Below are 25,547 nucleotides of genomic sequence, written 5' to 3'. Positions count from 1 at the left end.
GTTCCCAGCTGGGGATGTGTAAGAACTAACCTTTCTCTCATGCATATTGATTTTTCTTTCCCTTCCCATCTCTCTAAATATAAATAAATAATATCTTTAAAAATTATTTTTTTAAAAAAGAACACTCTAATTATTGACCTACAATGAAACATCATTTGGGCCACTGGTTCAAAAAATTCTAGAGACAAAGCTATTTTTCATTTTGGCTTCATTTTTAATTCAATTCAGTTTAAGACGCTGCCTAGAAAACCCCACATATGAGAAATAGTGAGAAGTAAGTTCTTTTGTGCCCTAGAGCATTGTTGATAGGAGATATTAAAAAAATAATTGGAATCCTTCTACATTTTCTATTTTATGTTCCACATGAAAATGTCTGTATATTCCACTACCCACCTGGCCCCTGCTGCTTGTTTCCCAAAAAGGAACTTTTCTCCACAGTCTCCCTTCCCTTGCTTTCTCCTGACTTCCAGTCCATGGGGGCGAGGGGACCAACTAGACACAAATTGCTTTTATGAGAGCTCTGTGGTTCCCTCTTAAGGAATTCTGACCCCCTACACCTGCCTTCACCACAGGAAAAGACCAAGGGTCTGAAATCCTATCTAGAGCATAGGCACACTTAAGAAGAACACCTGAAAGACACAAATAGGAAAATAATATTTCATGAAAACAGCAACATTGCTCTTATGGAACACAGAACCAAAACTCAGAGAGATCCTAATTAAAACTAGATGTATGTGTTGTGTGTGTGCGTTTAATAACAAAGAATTGTATTTTAGTAAGTGTTTTGAACTTAAAAAGGAAAAGAAAGAAAATATCGGCTGTAGCTCAATTTATGAAACCAAGCAATAGCTGAGACCAAGAAAAGGGTCTGGCACACAGCAAGCCTTTAATAAAAGATTTTTGACTGACTGTTGACATAATGCCTACGGGCACCATTATTTGGGGATGAAATTTTAGAACAGCTTATTCATTTATTCACTGATTCAATGAACACTTATCAAAGGCTTCTCAGGGACAGGCACTGCATTCATTAAGTTAGCTCTTGGGAAGAAATGTGCCTGCTCCCAAAGAGGGCACAGTGGAAGATAGACACTTAGGGAATTATAATACTATGAGATAGAGGAATGCAACAGTTCCTTGGGATCTCAGTGGAGAAAAAGACTATCTCTGCCAGAGTGAAATAAGGAAGGAGGCGACCTTTGATCTGGGGCAATTCCAAGGCAAGAATACGTGGTAGTATTTTACACAGTTAATAAAAGTATGAAAAAGAATAAGAGAACATGGGGTGCTTTCGCACCTTACAAGGGTAGTTTGACTGGTGTGAAGAACATAGGGAGAAAGGAAATGGATGAGAAAAGACAAGAAGCCTAGAAAAGCAGATGGTGACAGATTGTGAAGTTCCAAGGAGTTTGGACTTTATGCTATGTAATGAGCAGTCACTGAAGACCCAGTTCCTGGAGCAAAAGACAAAAGGAGAGAAGGGTCTAATTGTTTGCCCTGTGCCTAACACCATGCCTGGCGAAGTGGAACTGAACTTAAAATTAAAGTTCATTACATAAGCAATTTTTTTTGTAGCATGAAAGCAGTACAAAGATGAATAGACAGTAAAGAAAATGAAGATAGGTCCCTAGACCAATACTTGAGAAATTTCAAACAAGAACAAATGTAAGGGACATAAACACAGTATTAAAGCAAATAGTCTTCCTAGTGTAAATAATGACTATACAAGCTTAAACATCACACATATTATGAATTAAAAATCTGTACTCCTTATTCCATTATGAGTTCACAGAATAATAAAATGCATTAGAATCAGGCAAAATTAGCATAATAAAATTACAGTAAATGGCATTGCTTATTTCTTACAAAATTTACAAAGTGGATTTCTGGCAATCACAAGAGAAATTTGTAGTTTAGCCAAGAAAATAACAAACATTTCCCATTTTTGTTCCCAAGGTCCTTCACGCTATGTACCATGACTTCTTTTGTCTTTCCATTTTTGTCCAACAGGCTTTGAAAAAAAGTAACTACTTCTCTAGCTTCCCTTGATTTCACTAGTTTTTAAATGTTCGGGAAACAGGGGCCAATGAAATCTTTGTGTACCTGAGAAGTGTGCCGTCTCCTCAGAAAAGAATTTGGCAGCTTGAAGGCTTTTGGGGTGAGGCCCAGGAATCCTTCTGGTAGATACCTTTGAAGAGAAGAGAAAGAGAGTGCCACAGTTGCAAATCAAAGCCATTTTGTAAACAGAAAATGATTCATCTTTGTCCTTGGCTTTCTCTCTCTCTCTCTTTTTAATACTTTCTGTATTTTGTTTCAATAACCTTGCCCCTCTTACCATGAATTTCTATCATGTCCTATGAAATCTGGGATTTTCTTGCCCTGTGGATGAATTATCTAATAAAGAAAAGAACCATGTGCTATGATTCTTGGCAAGGAAAGAGATGTCACTGACTCAGAGGTCATTAAGTCATTAAGCCACAACCTTTGGGTATTTTTCCAGAAGTGCGGGGTGGGCATTATCATGGCTCTGCTCAGTGAACCCTGGTTGATGACTTAAGCAGGTGGGGTGGAGCTAGTCACAGAAGCTATTTCCAGCTTTGGAGTTCTTTTCTTGGTAGGAAACCAAGCAGTGTTGACCTCAGTAGCCTATTCCAATGAGCAGGGAGCCAACTGACTCAGGCACATCAGGGAGTATATTAAAAATGTCTCCTCTCCTCCTCCCTATAAATAGCATTGAATCGATAACTGATGAAATCTTCAAAAAGAAAGCAGAAATAATAGTCAGATGATCCTTAAACATGTATATGTATTTAAATACATGATTTGTCTTCAGCTCAATAGCTATCTCCAAAAACTGAAAGCAGAGTGGAAGACTTCATTCACAATCCATTTCTTGGACATACAGGAAATATAACAAATACAGCAAAATGTAGGTGTTGGTCCAGATGACTTCCTACAAGAGCAGATCTCAGCAGAGGCATAGAAGCAAAGTTCTGTTTAGAGGCATTTGGCAAGCTTCTTTGGGCCACACTAAGAAATAAAGTGGTTCAATGTATAATATAAAGAAAAGCTGTACTGGCACTCACAATCTTGCAAACTAATATTTTATTGTTTTTTAAAAACATTAAGAATGTCCTGTTCATCTGTGTTCACTTTGAGTGGGGTTGGGAGTGGAAGAAATAATATAAGAAGCTAAAATTTGACTTTTAATGAGGGAAACGTTTTTCAAGGTTCTTCAGAGAACTCTTCCTCCTCACCTCCTATTCCAGTGCTTTTTATTAACTGTAATAAAACATATCATATCATACTGCAGCAGCCCCTTTCATTAGAGGGTCTCAAAGCAAGGCAGTGCTTCATTAAGGGCCCAGTCACAGTTAGCTTTTCAGAGGTGACAGCTGGGACCAAGCAGGAACAAAGCAAATCGGTCCAGTAATTCAGAACATGAAGGGAAGTTTTATGTATTGCCTTGAAAACAGGATTACCACCACTCACCAGAGCTCCTGCCGACAGACCAGGAGAAGCAAGTGTTGGAGCCTGCAGTAAAAAAGTAAAAAGAATTCAGGAAGGGAGATGACCGTCCATTTCCCCCTCAATGAGAACCCTGTCTCTGCCTCAGGGGCTTTGCAGGGCTGTTAGAGCATGATGTCAGATCCACTAAACAGTGGGAACCTTGTGGCTAGGAACAGGGATGGGGCCAAGAGAGGGAGGTGCCATGGGGCAGCTGTGAAGGCCTTTAATTAGCAAAGTTGTTGCTCTTCTGTCCTGCCTGCTCACTTACCCCTCCATTATCTCCAATCATCATACATTCCTTTACTGAGGCATGTTCCATTCTGTTCCATGCCAGGAGCTCAGCTACAGGTTGGGAGCGCAGCAATAAAAACGGAATCATTTTCAGGAACCCTGAAGTTGTTCTCAAGGAACAGAGCTCTAAGGACTCTGAACTGAATGTTGCTCCTCAAAGCACAGATGCTGTGCTAAGAAAGATGAGATTTGGAACCCACTTGAGTGGGATCACTACCGTTGAGGTAAGATAGAGGTAGCTCTTCCCCATCCACATTTTCTCCTCTCACTCCCTACACCAGGAGCCAGATATTGCTGGGAACCAGGTGTCAGCTTAATCGAAGGAAGAACTTCCCTAGTCAGAGCTGTCCAAAGATAAAATGAAATACGTTGTGCAATGGTAAGCTCTTGGCCACTGGGGGTTTTGGAGAAGGGACTGGATAGCTATCTGGTAGGACTGACAAGGCCCTTTTCAAACCAATTAGTTTGTGAATTCACAGAGGGATGGTCTGCTAACGGGTCAGTTCTGGGTGGACTAGTCTGCTCTGCTCTGGCCTGTCATAAGGATGATGAAGAGGCCAGATCAGGAATAAATGGTGGGGAAAAGCCTGCTGATGAAGAAGTGGGGAACTGGGGGTAGGAGGAGAGGGGAGGGAGTTTATAGGGCTACCAAAACAAAATACCACAAATGGGGTGGCTTTAATAAATGGAAATTTGTCTCACAGTCCAAAATTAAGATTTCAGCAGAGTTGGTTCCTTCTGAGAGTCCTATTTCATGGAGAATCTGCTTCATGCCTCTCCTAGCCTTGGGTAGCCCAGGTGTTCCTTGGCTTGTAGATGCATCACTCAAATCCTCTACATCACATAGAGTCCTCCTGATCTGTCTCCACATGTCCATCTTCTTATAGGGACATTAGTCATATTGGATTAGGGGTCCACCCTACTCCAGTATGATTTCACATTAATTTAACTAATTTGACCTCCAACTACCGTATTTCCAAATAAGGTTACAGTGTGAGGTATTGGGAGTTAGGACTTCAACATAGCTTAATTGTAGGTGGACACAACAACCCATAACAGGAGGCAGCTTGCTAAATTGCTGAGATCTCCTCTTTTCCCATCTGTACAACTCTAGGGCTGACACTGCATAGAGAGAGGTTGAGTGGCTCAAGTGAACACCAATCCCTCTGCTGGCCCTCCCTTGACTTGAGACACAGCATAGTTCTGAGCTTGTTCCCAGGGCTTCAAAATTCTGCTCTTTCCTATACTCCAAAGAACCACTTCCCCTCATGACATCCACAGAACTCCCAACCTGGACACCCACATATATATGCTAATACCCTGGACCCATGAGCTCTTTCCTTCTTTCTTATCAAAGTCCTCCCTGTAATCTTTGATTTACACCCAAACACAGAAACACTTGGGAAGTGTGTGTGAGGGTTTTGTTTTCTATTTTTCTTCTTTGAGATTCTCACAAAAACCTGGAGAGCTCCAAAGGCTCTGGCCTATTTCACTCAGTGTTGCACACATGGTTACCTTAAGTGAACTCCCTAGATTTGGGGGCTGGGGGGTGGGGGAGACATTATAATCCACAAGTCTAGAAATTTCTGCCAGTAATACCTTTCACTGAATTACCAGCACAGAGGGAGAAAGTCCTAAAATGTGGAAACATCAGACTAGAAGAGAGGAGTCTGAAGTCCCATGACCACACACTATGAATGAGCTGTGTGGCAAGAGTAGTCAGGTCATTTCCCCTCTGTGTGCGTCAATTTCTCCAAAATTTATTTCTAAAAAATAAATGAGACAATTTCAATGCTGATACTCTATGATCTCAAAAAAGTCAATATTCTATGATTTCACAATAGGTCTCTAAGGATCATTTCACTGCTGATATTCCAAGATTTAATAATAGAGAATTAAACTTTTCATGCGGGTTCAATGGAAGAAAGGAGACATATTACTCTGAAAGTCAGCTAGTATCTTTGAGGAATGATGTCGCCTTTAAGTCTCAGTTTTCCCATCTATAAAAAACAGTAATAACAATATGGACTTCATACAGTGGTGGGGATGAGGGTGTTTGGAGCGATTTGTAATCCTGTACACAGACATGCCAGGAACCTCTCTCTCCGAAGGTTCTCTTAAAATAGCTCCTCGGCCCCCTGCACCAATGGTACGGGCAAGCCCACAGCGAGGGCCACGAGGAGGCGGGGCGAGAATGTTGGCTTTGTTCTGCTCCGCCCCCGCCCTGGATATCGCGAGAGGGCGGGACCCGTTGGCTTCAGCGTCAGCGTCGCTCCCGCGCTGGGGCGATAGGCCAGCTTCTCTTCGCAGGCCACGGATCAAAGCGCTGGTGGCTAAGGGTGCCCGTAGAGCTGCCAGCCGCGCGGCGCCGGCTAGACGCCAAAGCATCGGGGTCATTGTGTCGTGAAAACGACGCTGGTAGCCGTCTCCACAAGAGCAGGTGAGGCCACTCTATTAGCCCCAAGAGGGCTCGGCGGCTGCTTGGCGAGTCTCAGCTCGCGCCTACCCCTTTCCTTCCTGGACCCGACGCCAAGCAGCGACCCTGAGCCGACTGCCGGAGGGGCGGGCAATGGCGGCCTCGACGGCCTCGCACCGGCCCATAAAGGGAATCCTGAAGAATAAGAGCTCTACGACTTCCTCTATGGTGGCCTCGGCCGAAGAGCAGCCCGGTAGGAGTGTAGACGAAGAACTGAGGTGAGTCTCGAGGGTAGGTCGCTCGTCGCTCTGGTCGGCCTGGGAAGCCACTTGCCCTCTCTGCAGTTACCGACCTCGACCCCGGACCCAGAGCGCAGGCGTTCAGGGAGGCTGCGCGGATGCGGCTCCCGCGCCACTCGGGTCCCCCTTCTCTGGCCAGGCTGAGGGGTGGTGTTTTTAAAGAAGGCAGGAGCTATGACGCGTTCATTTTCTTTTTAAGTATATACGCATATATAATATTTTAAAAGCGCACATCATAACCTTTGAACTTTTGGATATTGGGAATATTAAAGGATCAAATTGAAGTTTCAAAGCTTCACCTGTTAAGTTTTTATTATTTTTTAACCTCATATCTGAGGTATCTAAAATTCTTCAATAATTATTTTCTTGGCTAGGGAACCCTTTGGCTTGGGAACTCTAGTTCCCAAAAAATAGACAATTTCTTCATTTTTCCAATTGTCCGTCTTTCACAGTCATTCCTTTTTACGTGAACATAATCAAAAGCATCATGCCACACTCACACTCTCCGGTTCTGGTTTGTCATTATCTCCGCACCTAAGAAGAACCAAAATTTCCGGAGTCTTTTATCTATATTTAATGGAAAGCTACTTATTGTTAATTGTATTTACATCTGCAACCAGAGTTTGAGTGCTTTCTAGTCTTTGTTCTCTTTGCAAGACACATGTAATCTCAGTTAAGAAAGTAGCAATTTAAAATAGTCCAGTGATAATTTAGTTACTCTTGCATATTCACAGGTACACATGTAAAAGGCATTGACCCCATTACATGGCATTGCATGTAGTAGTAAATAATTGGAGGCAATCCAAGGTCCATTAGTTAGACTGATGAAATATTAATTATGGTACATTTGTATAATGAAACAACATATCAGCCTTTTTAAAAGCGTGAGATTAAATAGGTGTTTATGTACAGAGAAGGATACCTAAGGAGAAATACTCAATGAAAAAAAAAATTCCACTGTTAACCCAGAAGAATGTTTTACTGTAAAATATTCCACTGGGTTAGCATGCTATGGGACTTGGTATAAGATACTAAAAATATAAGGATTCTACATTTTGAAAATAAGGCTTAAGAAAACTTACTGAAATCTGTAGAGTCATAAAGCTAAAATGAGGATGTTCAGGAAACCTTAGAATATTGGAACTATGGTGCACCTGTTTGAAGGATGATTTTAGATCTATAAAAGAAGCTACTATTCAGTGATGGTAAATTTATGTGGATTTGTGTTACCTTGAAGAAAACATAAGTAGGATCATAGCTTAGAATCATGGGGTTGGAAAAGACCATTTGTCCAGCAACTCCCCTACCCCTACTCTTTTGAATGCTTGATTCTTACATTCTCTAGCACAATTTTCCAACTTCTATATGGGATAAGCACTTCAAATAGGGTTGGGGTGGTGGTCCATACTTGTAGGTCATGGGATTCAAAAAGCAGAACCTTGCCAGAGCATAGCTATTGTATAACAGGAAGAAGAAGATAGTTTAAAAAATTGAAACAAACTGTAGAAGGCTTTTATGGAGCTTCAGGGTATCTCAGCAGCAGGAGTACAGTTCTCACTGGCATTTATGTTTTTAGCTATTCTCTAGTGTGTGCTTTTCTTTTTGTTTGACTACCAAGTGGCTTATAGTTTTCTTCTGTCTATCTCTGTTTTCTCAACTTCTACTTATTCCCAATTATCGGTCTGCCATAAAATCCTGTGGCCTCACTCTACGTATGGGTTGACCTCTCTATAATTGGGGTTTACCTCCAGATCTTTCTACCTCGAAAGCCACTGTATTAGACTGACTCACCTACATAAGGCTGCTCCTTCTGTAGGAGTTGCTAGCAGGGCAGATGTCACTCCAGTGGGGCCTTTTACAAGGTGGGTGACTTCGACTTGTCTAGTTAGAGGGTTATAATCCTGTCCTTTTGATTGATTGATTGATTGATTGATTGATTGATTGATTGAGAGAGAGAGAAAGGGAGAGAAACATCAATTTGTTCTTCCACTATTCATGCATTCACCAGTTGATTCTTGTATGTGCCTTGACCAGGGATCAAACCTGCAACCTTGGTATATCAGATAGATGCTCTACCCAACTGAGCTATGCAGACAGGGATAGTTCTGTCTTTAAAGGGAGCTACCACTCCCTAATTCATTGAGGTTCATGATGTTTGGCTCTAAATCATAGAGGGGAGTGGGCTTTTTCCATAATTGGTGTTATATGACTGGAAAGCAGAAAGCTAATTCTATTGGTAATGTAGTGACTCTTGAACGATATGGGCTTGAACTGCACAGTTCCACTTATACGTAGGTGTTTTCTCTTATGACTTTCTTCACAATATTTTCTTTTCTCTAGCTTACTTTAGGAATACAGTATGTAATATATAACGTATTAAGTACTTAATTGACTGTTCTGTTATAGGTTAGGCTTCTGGTCACAGTAAGCTATTGGTAGTTAAATTTTGGGGGAGTCGGTGCCCCAACCGCAGTGTTGTTCAAGGGTCAACTGTACAGTAGACATTGTTACATATTTATGTCACAGTTCATACAAACTATATTAGCAATTTTATGAGCCTCTTTGTACAAAAACAGTAAAAGTATAGTAGACACATTTGAAACAAACTTCTTGTAATGTATAATTTTAATTTAAATACAACCAATATTCCCCCCTTAATATAAACGGACTGAAAATAAATCTTTCAATTACAGTGCACATAAAATTCAGAAAATAATGAGTGTGATATAGAGGTCTAACTTTTAAGTGTTGGAACAGAGTATAAAGCAAAAAATATCTCATGTTAATATGAAAATGACTAGGGATGTCAGTCAGTTGTGGTTATTTTTGGTGGTTACGTGTTCTATGAAGTCACCACAAACACTGAATTAGTGAATACTGAATCATTGCTTCCAGGGGAAATACAAAAGTTAGGTTACTGTAAGCCACTGGTCACATTTTTGTCAACCAATCAGCATATAACTTTTTAAAAATATTGTTTCTGGTTAAGACATTGGCTTCCAGTCGAGATGGAGGCATATTAAACACAGCTCACCTCCTCGCACAACCACATCAAAATTACAACTAAACTATAGAATAATTATCATTCAGAACTATCAGAAATCAAGTTGAATGGAAGTCCAGCAACTACGGAATTAAAGAAAACACATCCATCCAAACTGTAGGAGGGAAGAAGATGCAGAACAGGCTGGTCCCACAGCCATGTTTGGTGGATGAAATTCAAGAGGGATATCTGAGGAGCAAAGGGCCCCAGCCCCATACCAGGGCCCTTAGCCCAGGGTACTAGTGCAAGAAAGATTAAGTCCCCAAAGCTTCTGGCTGTGAGAACCAGCAGGAATTGAGTCAGTGGAAGAAACTGCTGGATCCCCAGGCAGTTCCTCTTAAAAGACCTGCACACAGTCTATTCAGATTCACTACCTCTGAGCTCCAGCACAAGGGTAGCAGCTTGAAAGACACCAGTGGCATATAGGGAAGAATTGAAGTGTCTGGCATCAGGGTGAGAGCTACGGGACAGCTCTCTCCCAGAGAGAAAGGTGGGCAGAGGCCATTGTTCCTTTTCTGAACAATCTCCCCCACCACAGAGCCCCAGAGCCAGCAGGCGGGTATCATATCTGAGATGCCATCAACCTGGCTTGCATGCTTTTCCTCACCCTGGTGTTCACCTGAGGCTCCACTCTACCCAACTTAGGGGCCCACCCAAGCTGTTAACAGTGATTTTTCCATTTGAATGGCTGGTCTTGGCTCATCCTACACATATTCCTAAATCCTCTCAAACAAGCAACAACCAGCCTCAACGAGCCCCCAACCCCCATACCTCTTGCTAAGTGGCCCCAGGCCTGGCACTAGTAGCAGCCAGCCTAGGTTCACAGCTTGTCTTTGCCTGGGAGCCTCCAAGCCTATTACAAGTAGCAGCCATATATCCATTACTTTATAGCTCATACTGGGAGGCCCTAGGTAGAACAGTGATGGGGGCTGACCTTGGCCTGCACCACCCAGAAACTCCAGGGCCTACACACCTGGTGGATAGCTACACACCATGTCAAAATACCACCATTCTGCCCCGGCACATCTGATCCTCCATGAAAGGCAGAGGTTGGTGGTCAGTGGTCACAGCCAGTCCTTGCAGCAGACTGGTATGGGTAAATCCCTCCTATTTGACCTGCCAACATCAATCAAGGCTCAAATGCAAGAGGAGGAGGTACTCACCCACATGGAGTGTGTACCTTGAGTACCGATTTTGAGTGATAGGGGAAGCTATGCCACTGAGCCCTATAGGACACCTACTATATTAGGCCATGCTACCAAGACAGGGAGTCATAGCAGATCTACCTAATACATAGAAACAAATACGGGGAAGTTGCCAAAATGAGGAAACAAAGAATCACGGCCCAAATGAAAGAACAGATGAAAACTCCAGAAAAAGAACTAAACCAAATGGAGATAAGCAAGCCTTCAGATGCAGAGTTCAAAACACTTAATGAGGACCTCAACAGCATAAAAAAGATCCAGTCAGAAAAAAAGGATACACTTCCTTACTGTGCTGTTAGCACCATCACAAACATGGTGAATGTTCTTAAAACCCGCTGGACTTTCTGTAACAAGTGTGGCAAGCATTGACCCCACAAAGGAATACAGTACAAAAAGGGCAAGGAGTCTCTGTATGCGCAGGGAAAGCAGCTTTGATGGCAGGAGGCAGAGTGGCTGTGGTGGGCAGACTAAGCCTATTTTCTGGAAAAAGGCTAAAACTACAAAGAAGATTGTGCTGAGGCTTGAATGTATTGAGCCCAACAGCAGATCTAAGAGAATGCTGGCTATTAAGAGATGCAGGCATTATGAACTCAGAGGAGATAGGAAGAGAAAGGACCAAGTGATCCAGTTCTAAGCTTCATTTTTTGTTTTATTATGTGACAATAAAATCTAGAGGATATGTTCACGAAAAGAAAAGAAACAAAGGATACAGTAACTGAAATAAAGAACAGTTTACAGGGAAACAACAGTAGAGAGGGTGAAGCTGAGAATCAGATCAGTGATTTGGAACATACGGAAGCAAAAAACAACCAATCAGAACAGTAAGAAGAAAAAAGAGTCCAAAAAAAGCAAGGAAAGTGTAAGCAGCCCTGGGACAATGTCAAGGCATTCCAACATTCGCATCATAGGTGTGCCAGAAGGAGACTAGAAAGAGAAAGAAATTGGAAATCTGTTTGAAAAAATAATGAAAGAAAACTTCCCTAATTTGGTGAACGAAATAGACATGCAAGTCCAGGAAGTGCAAAGAGTCCCAAACAAGATGGATGCAAAGAAGCCCACTCCAAGACACATCATAATTAAAATGCCAGAGGTTAAAGATAAAGAGAGAATCTTAAAAGCAGCAAGAGAAAAGCAGTTAGTCACCTACAGGGGAGTTCCCATAAGACTGTCAGCTGATTTGTCAGCTGCAAAAAAAAAAATTTTGCAGGCCAAAAGGGATTGGCAAGGAATATATATATATTTTTTTAAAGATTGTATTTATGTTTAGAGAGAGGGGAAGGCAGGGAGAGAGGGAGGAAGCATTAATGTGTGGTTGCTTCTCACGTGCCCCCAAATGGAGACCTGGCCCACAACCCAGGCATGTGCCCTGACTGTGAATTGAACCGGCAACCCTGTGGTTTGCAGACTGGCCTTTAATCCACTGAGCCACACCAGCCAGGGCAGATGGGCAAGAAATATTCAAAGTCATGACAAGCAGGGACCTACAGCCAAGATCACTCTACCCAGCAAAGGTATCATTTAGAATAAAGGTAAAGATAAAGAGCTTCCCTGACAAGAAAACACTAAAGGAGTTCATCATCACCAAACCATTATTATATGAAATATTAAAGCAACTTATTTAAGAAAAAGATCAAAACTATGAACAACAGAATGGCAATAAATACATATCTGTCAACAATTGAATCTTAAAAAAACTAAGCAAACAAGAAAAATAGAATCATGGATATGGAACTTTTTGATGGTTGCCACATGGGGAGGGGTTTTGGGGATGTGTGAAGATTCAGAGGATTAAGACGTACAAATAGGTAGTTACAGAATAGTTTTGGGGATATAAAAGTACAGTGTAGGAAATAGCATAGCCAAAGAACTTATATGCCTGACACATGGACATGAACAAACTTGTTGGGATTGCCTGAGGGATGGGGGTACTAGGTGGAGGGAGGCAACAGAAGGAAAATTGGGACAACCGTAGTATAATCAATGAAATTTAATTTTGAAGAAGACATTAAACACATGGCTGACAGCACTATCACTCATGCCTGAATGAAGTTTATCCAACATACATATTTTCTCCATAAGGCACATCATAGCCTTCTTCCATTTGGGAACACCAGACAGCACCTCAGCACTACACTTGGGAGCAATTTTAAATAGTGAATTCAGCACCGCCCCCCCCCAAAAAAGCCCAAAACCAAATAACATTGTACTAAATATACTGCAAAAAGACCACTTACTTACACTATGAGAGCTGAAACAGGAACATAAATAAATTATCTCCTTTTTGAAACTCAGCTGGGAATGTACAGTAGGCAACTCAAAATTTTTCCTTGCTCTACACACACCTTTGAGAGACTGAGAAAGCACTTACAGGTAAGTTTCAGAAAGTACCCTTATTTGCAAATACAGAATCCTCAAATCATGCTTTTTATGGTGTTGTACAGGGGTATTTTCCTTTTTCTGCATACACCATTCTAGGCTCCCCCTACCACCAGTTGTGAGAAGATATTATTTAACACAAGAGACATTACCAGGGGATTTTTTTTTTTAATCCTCACCTAAGTGTATGTTTATTGATTTGGAAGAAAGAGAAACATCGATGTGAGAGAGAAGCATTGATAGGTTACCTCCCCTTTGTGCCCTGACGGGAATGGAACCTGCGACCTAGGCATGTGCCCTGATCAGGGATCAAACCTTCAACCTTTTGGTGTACAAAACGATGATCTAGCCAACTGAACAAACTTGCCAGGGCCCAAAGGATTTTTTTTTAAGGCCAGAGTTGAATTCTCTTATCCATTGATTGTGCTACTTCTTAGTAGGAATAAATTCAACTGTTTGTTTATAATAGAGATACGTATACTATTATTAGATAATATCTCAAAGCTAAATAGACACTTAAGAGTGAGGTTTTTATAATGTCATATTTCAAATGGTCTCTAGAATTTTTTAATACAGTTCTCGTCAAAGTATCTTTTTATGTCTCTGTTGTTATTAAATAAGTAATTTAGAGAGGAAGGAAGAGGGAGAGAAACATTGATGTATAAGAGAAAGATCAGTTGGTTGCCTCTTGCACGCCCCCAACTTGGGGCCTGGCCCACAACCCAGGCATGTTCTCTGACTAGGAATGAAACCTATAGCCTTTCTGTTTGTAGCATGATGCCCAACCCACTGAACCACATAAGGTAGGGCTGGGGGCGGGGGAGGGGGATGGGGGTGTGTGTGTGTGTGTGTGTGTGTGTGTGTGTGTGTGTTAAGATTTTATTTGTTTTTATAGAGAAGGGGAGGGAGAGAAACATCAGTGTGAAAGAGAAATATCTGTTGGTTGCCACTCATACATGCCCCAGCCAGGGACCAAACCCACAACCCAGGCATGTGTCCTGACTAGGAATCGAACCAGTAACCTTTCACTTTGCAGGACAACACCCAGCCAACTAAGCCACACTGGTCAGGGCTCTGCTGTTACTTTCTTACTGTTCTCTTTATATTTTGTGTTTGTACTGTTACTCCCTTCAATGACTGATTTCTTTATGTACCATTTGTCAGGTACCATTAAGAATGGATAGGATCTGCAGATCCACATAATTAGGCATAGGTATATCTCAGTGCATTGCCGCACACTCTTCAGACAGTTAGAACTTTACCTCCTATGACTGGATTCCCATTCTTTCAGGATACTTTGAATATAGTGCATAACTGGTAAAGATCTAGTGCAGTGATTTTTCAACTGGTGTGCTACCAGAATTTTCAAAACATGCAATACCTGACTAGGCAGGGGGACTGACCCCTTTACCCTTAGATTGTCAAATAAAAAATTGAAAAAGCCATCCGGTGTGAATGAATTTACTTATTTTTTTGTTAGGTCTGCAAAATATATATTTTTGGTGTGCCACAGAATTTTGGTAATTAGTTTGTGTGTGCCATAAGATGAAAAAGGTTGGAAATCACTGATCTAATGTAACAGATATAGTAGATATGCACATTTTATCAAAAACAAGTGATAAAGTTGATTCTAAGCTGTACCATGCTTTTATGTACCACCAAGAAAGAAAAAAAAATACTGCAAATTATAAGATATCTATTTTAAGAAATATTCTGTTTTCAGAGTATTAAAATGAGAAAAATATACATTTGGAATTGTTGAAAATATATTAAATATTACTGAAGCTGTCTTATGAGAAGTGTATAGGCTAGTAATAAATCGGGGACCAGATTTGCCTGGGTGTGGATCTTGTCTGCTCCTTACTAGTTCTGTGACTGCCAGTGAGTTATTCATTATATTCATGCCTATATTAATTATTAAGTGAGCTAATAAACGTAAAGTATTTAACCCAGTCCCTCAACCTCAAATGTTAGTCCTATCCTAGCAAATAAATATAAAAATTAATTTTTTGCACATCTGAGTAGTTGTTTTACACAAAATACTTTTGGAATCACTGTGTTCAAATTGTATAGTAGTCTTAGGTAATATAGGCAAATTCTGGAGAAAATTTCTCAAATGCCTGGAGAAAAATTGTGCTTGAATTAATTTCCTTTAATATAATTTTATATAAGCATGCTTTAACTTTGTCTTTTTCTGCCTATAAAGGTATATGTCATGCAGTCAGAGGCTCATTGAGTAAAATTTTCTAAAAGTGACTTTTTGTTTATGAATTACTTTTTGCTTATGAATATGGATTAAATCTCTTACAAGTTTATAAGAGGTTTCCAATAGATAAAGAATGTAAACATAATTTATACAAAGTATAAGTTAAATCTTACATTAATAGTTCAGTAATGGTGTCAGGCTACAAAGCCTTGTACTTTGTCAACCTACATAAATTGAATCTTCATTAAAAGAAAGAACCATTTCTTAAAATGTGCAATTAAAGTTTAATGCCTTGAAGCAAAATCATGCTTTCCACTCCAAGTGTGGCTAAAATTATCAAAATGAGCACGTCACAAACAACAAGGAAATATGAGTAGGTCTTTGAGATGGCATCATATGAGCTATCACAGTGGAAGTAAGAAGGGGTGACTTTTTCTGGACCAGATGTAGGCTGCAGGAAAACCACTCATCTAGGGTGAAGAGAGAATCTAAAACCAGCAGGTGCTTTTACTCTCACAGGAGATCTGCAGTGTAACTGGTGGAGCCCACCCCTCCCCCCTTTTTTTTTTTTGACCCAGAGGTCATAGGAACAGTTTCAGGTACTGTCGCAATTAAACTCAAGTTCATTCCTTGGGTTTTGTTACTCCACAACTAATATTAATTCTGCCAAAACTTTAGAGATGCTAATTTCCACATCCAGTGTGCTCTGCTGAGTTTCTTCTATTTCACTACTTTCCACCTAAAAAGTCCCAGCATCCTTTGCAGCTCATTGTTTTATGCCTTTATTTAAATTCATGTTTTTGTGAGATACTGTTACTGTCTTTGGATCTGAATAGTACTAAGGATTTCTTTTTCTCTTAATATTGTGTGGAGTGAAGCTTTGAATATATAAAACTTTAATTCTGTTTATAGTGGAATGTGAACTAAATAGTAAACTAGGAAAAAATGAGGTTATATATAATGTGGTTTATACCTTATATATATCTTTGGATTGTATATAATATCGATTTAACCACTTATGAGTTTATAAGAGGTTTCCAATAGGTAGGCAAAGAATTTAAACATAATTTATAGGAAGAAAGTAAAATAAGCATTTTTCCTATTATTAAGTACTAAGCAAAGAAACAAAACAGCTTTTTTTGCTTTCTTTTTGTATATATATTTTATTGATTATGTTATTATAGTTGTCCCATTTTTTTCTCCCCTTTATTCCCCTCTACCCTATACTGCCCCACTCCCCAGCATCCTCCCCCTGCTAGTTCATGTCCATAGGTTGTACATATAAGTTCTTTGGCTTCTCCATTTCCTATGCTATTCTTAACCTCCCCCTGCCTATTTTGTACCTACTATCTATGTTGCTTATTCCCTATACTGTTTCCCCCATTCTTCCCCCTCCCCCGCCCCTCTGTTTTACTGTTCATAGTTTTTGATCTTCTTTTTCTTGATAAGTCCCTTTAACATTTCATATAATAAGGGTTTGGTGATGATGAATGCCTTTAACTTGACCTTATCTGGAAAGCACTTTTTCTGCCCTTCCATTCTAAATGAGAGCTTTGCTAGAGAGATTAATCATGGATGTGGGTCCTTGTTTTTCATGACTTCAAATACTTCTTTCCAGCCCTTTCTTGCCTGCAAGGTTTCTTTGGAGAAATCAGCTGCTAGTCTTATGGGAACTCCTTTGCAGGGAACCGTCTCCTTTTCTCTTGCTACTTTTAAGATTCTTTCCTTATCTTTAATCTTGGGTAATGTAATTATGATGTGCCTTGGTGTGTGCTTCCTTGGGTCGAACTTATTAGGGACTCTCTGAGCTTCCTGGATCTCCTGGAAGCCTGTTTTCCTTTTCCGGACTGGGTAAGTTCTCCTTTATTTTTTCAAATAACTTTTCAATTTCTTGGTCGTCATCTTCTCCGTCTGGCACCCCTATGATTCAGATGTTGGAACATTTAAAGTTGTCCCAGAGGTTCCTAAGCCTCTCCTCAGTTTTTTGAATTCTTGCTTCTTCATTCTGTTCTGGTTGAATGTTTATCTCTTCCTTCTGTTCCCAGTTGTTGATTTGAGTCCCGGTTTCCTTCTCTTTACTCTTGGTTCTCTGTATATTTTTATTTATTTCACTTTGCATAGGCTTTGCTTTTTCCTCCATTTTGCAACCATACTGAACCAATTTAATGAGCACTCAGATGACCAGTATTTTGAACTGTGCATGTGATAGGTTGGCTACCTGTTCATCATTTAGTTCTATTTTTGGAGCTTTGATCTGTTCTTTCGTTTGGGCCATATTCCTTTGTCTCAGCACACCTGTTACCTTGGAAGGGGCAGTATTTAGGTATTTGCCAGGATGGGGCAACCCAGGTTGCTGAGTGGTGACACTATCTGCAGGAGAAGGGTCCGAGTGGGAACAGTGCCACTTGCTCAGCTCTCTGTCGGCTTTCAGTCACTTCCCCTACTACCCACTAGCAAATTGGGCTCTTCTGGTGCTGATTCCCAGGTGGGTGGGTTTGTGTATGTTTTAGGACCCCATGGGTTTCTCCAGTGAACTCTCCTGTGAGGCTGGGCATTATTCCTGCTGCTGCAACCCTCACAGGTTTTTACAGCCAGAGGTTTTCAGGCTTTCTTTTCCTGCACTGGAACCTTGATTTGCACAGTCTGTCTCGCTCCATAGCTGTTCCTCTGGGTTTGTCCGCACATAAATGTGGGACTGCTGGGTCCTTCAGCTGCTGCCTTGCTACATGTCCTCTCTGCCTCTCCTGCCAGTCTGGATGAATGTTTCTTTACTTTGTTTTTAATTTTTATATCATGTTAATTCTATTACAGGTGTTTCACTTCTTCCTCCTTTACCCCCTCCACCCATCCTACCCTACACTTCGCTCCTACAGTCAATTCCCACTCTGTTGTCCATGTCCATGGGTCATTCATACATGTTCTTTGTCTAGTCCCTTTCCCTTCTTTCCACCTTGTTCTCTTTCCCCATCCCCTCTGGTCACTTTCTGTCTGCTCCATGCATGTTTCCTTGCCTGTGGTTTATTTTGTTCATTAGTTTATTTTGTTGAATAGATTCCACTTATAGGCAAGATCATGTGGTATTAGTCTTTCACCAACTGGCTTATTTCACTTAGCATAATATTCTCCAGGTCCATCCATGTTGTCACAAAAGGTTGGATTGATTGATTTCTTAAATGCAGGTTTTTATTTTTTAAATGTCAAAGTCTATTATGAAACATTAAAAAATTTAAAACCATTATAAAGTATCAGCAATTAAACCAAGATGATACCGGCACAGAAATAATCAAGTAGATCAGTGAAATATAATGAGCATTCTAGAAATAAATGTATATATCTAATAGTATAACATATGATTAAATTGATAATTTCAAATCAATGGATAAAAAAAGGCTATTCTATTCCACAAATAAGATGCATGGACCACTCTTACGTGAAGTAAAACAAATATAGAGCCCTTATTCACACATTATACAAGAAATATTCAAGTGAATTAAAAAATCAATATATAAAATCTAAGGAATTTTAGGAGAAAATACAAACTAATATTTTTCTCTTCCTGAAGTAAAAAAATCAAACCCAGAAGCTATAAAGTAAAATACTGACAATATGATTATATTAAACATTTAAGACTGTATAGTAATATACATATAAAAAAAGTTAAAGGATAAGTAATAGAATGGGGAAGTATTTGCCACACATCTAAAAAAGGGTTAATAGTTGTTTGGGGTGGGGGTGGGGGGATTTGGGAGGTTTTTTTTTAAAGGAAAAAAATTCTACAAACCTTTAATCGATAAATGAATAAAGAATACCAAAAAGTCACATAAAGCTTTTTAAAAACAATAAAAATAGGCAAGAAATATACAAAAACAGGATTAGTTTCAATAAGTAATAAAGGAACAATTAAAATGACACATCATTGTCACAATCAGATTAATAAGTATTAAAAATATTGGTAATATCAAGTATTGGTGACTGTGAAAGGAACTGGGTATTCAGAATAGACTCTTTTTCTTCATCTTCTTAAAGCAGTCCCCTTAGCATGTTTTGCAGTGCTGGTTTGGTGGAGGTGTATTCTTTTAGCCGCCTTCTTTCTGGGAACCTCCTTATCTTTGCTTCCATTTGAATTGAGAACCATGCTGGGTAGACAGTCTTAGTTGCAGGCCTTTGCTTTTCATGACTTAGAATATTTCTTGCCATTCCCTTCTGGCTTGCAGTGTTTCTGTTGAGAAGTCCGCTGCTAGCTGTATAGGGGCTCCTTTACATGTTACTACCTGTTTCTCCCTTGCTGCATTTAGGATTCTCTCTTTGCTTTTGATATTTGCCTTCTTGATTATGATGTGTCTTGGAGTGGGCCTCATTGGTTTTCTCTTGAATGGGACCCGTTGTGCTTCCTGGACTTTTATGACTTTTTCTTTCCTCCAATTAGGGAAGTTTTCCATCATTACTTTTTCAAACAGGGTCTCTATCCCTTCCTCATCCTCTTCTCCTTCTGGTATTCCTATTATATGGATATTATTACGTTTCAGGTTGCCCTGCATTTCCCTCAATGCCTCTTCATTCTTTTTGAGTCTTTTTTTCATTTTCTTGTTTTTTCTGGGCGCTTTTTCTACCTTGTCCTCAAACTCACTGATTTGATCCTCTGCTTCATCTAGCCTGTTTTTGATTCCTTTGACTGTGTTCTTCAAATCAGAAATTGTATTCTTCATTTCCTCTTGTCTCTTATAGATAGTTTCTCTGTCCTTTTTCATGCTGACATAGTTTGCAGTAAGTTCCTCGTAGTTTCCCTGTAGTTCTTGGTAATTCTCTCTTGGGCTCACTGAGCTTCCTTAGAGCCATTGTTTGGAACTCAATATCTGATAGTTTACTTTCCTCTATTTCATTTAGTTCCCTTTCTGGGGATTCCTCCTTTCCCTTCGACTGGGGGTATTTCTTTGTCCTCCTATTATTTGTGAGACACTTCTTTTTTTTTGCTTCTGCTTCTTAAATTGATTTGTTTTGATTTCCTGACTTTGTGGTGTGATATTCTATGGTAGGAGACCGCTGTTTTTACTTTCTGGATCTGCCTCTGATGATGTCAAATGTTGCTCCTGTCTGACCTTGGGCAATCTGTTTGAGACTTCCAGGAATCTACAGTCTGTGGCTGTCTCTTTCAGCTGTTAATCAAATCCCTTTGCACTCAGCAGGCCAGCTTAGACAGCTCAGGGCAGTGTGGAGTCCCTCCAGGGGGTACGTTTATTGGGTCTTCTCACCACTGCTACCGCCCAGGGGATTGGTCTCTGCCTGATCAAAATGGCAGCTGCTGTATGGGGGAGGAGTCAGCACTGGGATCCCACCAACTACTCTGAGGTTACCTCCCCAAAGCCTCTGTTGCCAGTCTTTCAAGTGTCTCCAGAGCACTCTGCGCCCCGTTTAGCCACGGACCTACTATCTGTGGCTGCCTCTCTGCACTCAGCAGGCAGCTTAGCGCAGAGTGGGGTGGAATCCCACCTGAGGGCGGGGCTATTGGATTCTCTACTGCTGCTGCTACGGCTCAGGGGGAGTGGTCTGTGCCTGAGCAAGATGGCTGCTGCGACATCGCGGATGAGTCAGCACCAAGATCCGGCCAGTTATTCTCTCAGTTCTCTCCCCAAAGCCTCTTTCCCCAGCCTCTCCTCAGGCGTCTGTAGGCCACTCTGCCCCCGCCTTTGCCAGAGAGACCAGGGTAAGTGGCTGCAAATAAAAATTTATGCATTGGCCCTTTAAATGGTTCTTTGCATCTCTAGCCACCTGTCTCTGGCAGAGAGCAACCCTGCCACTTTTCGCAACTGGCTGTTTTCTGTATACTTTTTGGGGTCTGGTGCTGTAGGCTGGAGATCCCCACTTTTGATTCAGATCTCACTCTTCTCAAGGGGATCCAACTGGCCCTTTCAATATCCTTTTGGTGATGCCGCCTGTGGGCACCCTGCCTGCCTTCTTGAGTCTCTACCTCACTCTTTACCAGTTAAGATTGCGCTAGAGCTGATTCTTTTATCTCCGAGGTTATAAGGCCCCTCCCTCGCTATTGTTCAGTTGTTTGTTCCAGGTGATTTTTTCCCAATTTAGTTGTAATTCTAGGTTGGTCCTGGCAGGAGGTCAGTGTGACTTCCACTCACTCCTCTGCCATCTTGATTCTCCAGAATTAATTGCTATTCTGTGTATAAATCTTGTTATAATAGAAGTTTATTCCTACAGTATATGAGGGTTCTCTCTTTTCCATTCATTTTAATGCACTCAATAGCTTTGTGTCCCAGAATTTGAGTGTTCATGAAGTATCTGGAGCATTATGAAGACAGTGTATATGGAATCAAGAGCTTCCTTGAATTACTTTGGCAGTTGGAAATGGGTGGGTAGCAATTCTGAATGCAGCAAGACAACCCTAATTCAGATTTATCCTCTGCCTCAGCTTCTTGGCCTCTGGCCTGGGTCCTTAGGAAAGATAATTGCAATTCACGGTTCTGGAGGCCAAAAATCCAAAATCAAGACTCCCACCAGGCCACACTCCATTAGGAGGCTCTGTGGAAGAATCCTTCCTGTGTCTTGTAGCTTGTGGTAGCTGCTGGCATTTCTTGACTTCCTTGGCTTGTGACTGCATCATTCTAGTCTCTTCTATGACCACATTGCCTCATCTTCTGTGGCTTGTCTTCTGTTTGTCCAAATGTTTCTTCTTTAGCTCCTTGGTGCTCGGACTTCCATACAGTTCTGTTTTCTGTCAGTTCTGGTTATTTTTTGTTTTTTAAATTTGTTTTCCTTTTGGTTGTGCATGGAGGCAAAGTATATCTACCTATGCCTCCAAGTTGGCCAGAAATCCACAAAACAGCTTTTAAATACTGATTTATACCTGCTCAGGTGAAAGCGCGCACACACACACCACCACCACCACCACCACCACCACCCCGCCCCGTTCTGGCAAAGTTTTAGCAATTATTGGGGACATTACAAATAGTCTTCTTTTTAAAAAGCTGTATGGCAACATGGAGTAAACTATAAAACTCTTTAAAAAAATTTAATCCAGATATGTGTGTCCTGGCAAACTATCCTAAAAACACCATTGTGAGAGTGAAACATTGATCAGTTGCTTCTCGTATGCGCCCCCATTGGGGACTGAACCTGCCAACTTTCATTTATGGGACAACACCCCAACCAACCGAGCCACACTGGCCAGGGCCAACCTTTGTTTTTTAATAAAATAAAGGGTAGGTAATCTTGAAAGGAAGTTCTAGTCAAAAGTACTTTATAGTTAAATGTTATCAAGGAAGGAAATCTTGACACATGCCATAACATAGATGAACTTTGAAGACATTAAATGAATTAAGCCTGTCACAAAAGGGCAGATACTCAATGATTGCCACTTACTTGAGGTACCTAGAGTGGTCAAATTCATAGAGATAGAAAATAGAATGATGATTACCGGGGACTGGGGAAAGGTGGGAATGAGAAGTTATTATTCAATGGGTATAGAGTTTCATTTAGGGAAGGTGAAAAAGTTATGGAGATAGATGGTGGTGATGGTTACACAACAGTGTGAATGTACTTAATGCCACAGAACTATACACTTAAAAATAGTTAAAATAGTGAATTCTATCTTAGGTATATTTTACCACAATAAAAATAAGAAAAAAAGTGCTTAGTCTTAAATGGGGACACTGTGGGCCCTTTAGGGGTAGAAAGGAAGAGAACACAAAGGCAAGGTCACCTGCCAGGAGTGGACACATGTAATTTTTAAGGTGACTCAAAGCATAAAGAAGTGAATATAATATTAAAATTTAAGTATGTTGTTCTTCAAGAACATTTCAGGATCCAGGATATTGGTAGATTTGGGAAAGTTGAATTACCTACATTTGAACATCAACATTGTGGACCAAATGCAGAAGATATGATTTGAATCTATGTAAAACCTACATTGATTCTTTTTAAAGTATTATTTTCAAATACATAACCAAGTGATAAACTGTACATGTGACAACATATTGTTGGCTGGCAGAGGTCTTTTATGTTTCTTTTAATGAGTAGAGAAGGATTTGCTGAGCACCTGAGTAGTTGTGCAAGTATTTTGTTGAATGGATATTAATGGGTGTTTATAAAGCACTTACAAAACATTTCTCTTCCTCTTAAGTAGATATATCCCATGTGTGGAACACCCCCTTATCAATGGTTTTGCTTTCCACAGCTTCATTTACCCACAGTCCAAATATATTAAATGGATATGAACAACTATATGCCAACAAATTTGACAATGTGGGAGAAATGGGTACATTCCTAGAAATATACAGTCTTCCAAGACTTAATCTAGATGAAAGAAAAAATCTGAACAGACTGATTACAACCAACAAAATTGAAGCGGTAATCAAAAACTCCCAACAAGCAAAAGTCCTGGACTGGATGGCCTCACAGGTGAATTTCACCAAACATTCAGAGAAAAACTAACACCTGTTCTTAAATTATTCCAAGTTAAAGAATAAGGGTAAATGACCCATGGACTATGACAACAGGGTGGGAATTGACTGTGGGAGCAGCAGGTGGCCAAGGCAGAGAAGAGCAATGGGGGGAAATTGGGACAGCTGTAATGTAAAAACAATAAAAAAAATTACCTACAAAAAAAATCAAATTAATCCAAAAAATTCAAGAGGAGGGAAGACCCCCCCCCCCACAAGCTAATTTTCTGAAGCCAGCATTATCCTGGTACCAAAACCAGATAAAGACACTGCAAAGAAAATTATAGGCTAATATCCCTGATGAACATAGATGCTAAAATCCTCAACAAAATATTAGCAAACTGAATTCATCACTACATTAAAAAGATTATACACCAGGAACAAGTGGAATTTATTCCTGGAATGCAAGGTTGGTATAATATCTACAAATCAAATAATGTGATACACCACATAAATGAAATGAAGGGTAAAAATCATATGATTGTATCAATAGAGGAAGAGAAAGAATTTGACAAAATCAAGCACCCATTTTTGATAAAAACTCAGCAAAGTGAGAATAGACAAACATACCTCAATATGCTTAAAAAAAAAATACCCTCAGCAAAGCGGGATAGTAGGGAAATACCTCAACATAAAAGCCATGTATGACCGACCCCCAGCTAATATCATACTCAGTGGGGAAGAACTAAAAGCATTTCCGTTAAGATCAGGAACAAGACAGGGATATTTGCTTTCAGCAATTCAGCATGATTGAAAGTCCTAGCCATGGCACTCAGACAAGAAGGAAAAAAAAAAAGGCATCCATATTGAAAAGAAAGAAAACTCATTATTTGCTGATGACATGATACTGTATACAGAGAATCCTAAAGATTCTACCAAAAAGCCACTAGAACTGATAAATGAATTCAGTAACAACAAAATACAAAACTTAATATTCAGAATTCAGTTGCATTTTTATATACCAATAATGAAGTATTAGAAAGGGAAACTAAGAAAACAATCCCATTTATAATTGTATCAAAAAAAGTACAATACCCAGGAATAAATTTAACCAAGCAGGTAAAAGATCTGTGCTCAGAAAATTATAAGACACAGAAGAAAAGTTGAAGAAGATACAAATAAATGGAAGCATATATGGTGCTCATGGATAGGAAGAATTAAAATAATTGATATGACCATACTACCCAAAACCATCTGTAGAGTCAGTACAATTCCTATCAAAATACCAATGGTGTTTTTCACAGAACTATAACAAATACTTGGTACTAGTCAGCTTCAGAACTTGTCTAACCTGGTACCTGTCATATTTTGAAGAGAAAAAATATTTCAGCACTCTTTGCTTGCTCGCTACTCATCATAATTGCTAGAACTTGTATGAGTCACAGTGCTACCCTGAAAGAGAAAATGCTTCATTAGTTGTCGCTTGCTCACCACTCATCAGAACAAATTTACGATGTCTACTGAGGTACTACTGCAATCCAAAAATTTGTATGGAACCACAAGAGACCTTGAGTAGCCACAGCAATCTTAAGGAAAAAAAAAGCAGATGGAGACATCATGTTAGCTGATACCAAATGATACTATAAAGCTGTTGTAATCATAACAGCACAACAGTACTGACATAGAAACAGGCGCATAGATCAATGGAACAGACTAAAGAGCCCAGAAATAAACCCATGCCTATATGGTCAATTAATATATGACAAAAGAGGCAAAAACATAGTGGGTTAAAGATAGTCTATTCAGTAAAT

General features: G+C 40.1%; 2 protein-coding genes and 1 pseudogene across 2 annotated transcripts in view; all 3 read left to right on the top strand.

Annotated features, from left to right (window-relative positions):
- The window catches only part of APOD (apolipoprotein D), a 251,879-nt gene that overhangs the window by 38,791 nt on the left and 187,541 nt on the right, over positions 1–25,547 (top strand). The gene's annotated exons all lie outside the window — the stretch shown is intronic.
- PPP1R2 (protein phosphatase 1 regulatory inhibitor subunit 2) overlaps positions 6,038–25,547 on the top strand; it is a 42,822-nt gene continuing 23,312 nt past the window's right edge. The window contains exon 1 of the mRNA XM_054575096.1: positions 6,038–6,495. Coding sequence (XP_054431071.1) covers positions 6,371–6,495 — 125 coding nt within the window. The 5' untranslated portion in view covers positions 6,038–6,370. The remainder of the gene's footprint in view (positions 6,496–25,547) is intronic.
- Positions 11,077–11,920, top strand: LOC129071782 (60S ribosomal protein L36a-like; annotated as a pseudogene).

Source organism: Pteronotus mesoamericanus, unplaced genomic scaffold (assembly GCF_021234165.1).
Source record: "Pteronotus mesoamericanus isolate MK-2021 breed Mesoamerican mustached bat unplaced genomic scaffold, CSHL_Meso_final contig_27, whole genome shotgun sequence".
In the NCBI taxonomy this organism is placed as follows: domain Eukaryota; kingdom Metazoa; phylum Chordata; class Mammalia; order Chiroptera; family Mormoopidae; genus Pteronotus; species Pteronotus mesoamericanus.
This window is presented reverse-complemented; position numbering and strand designations above follow the sequence as displayed.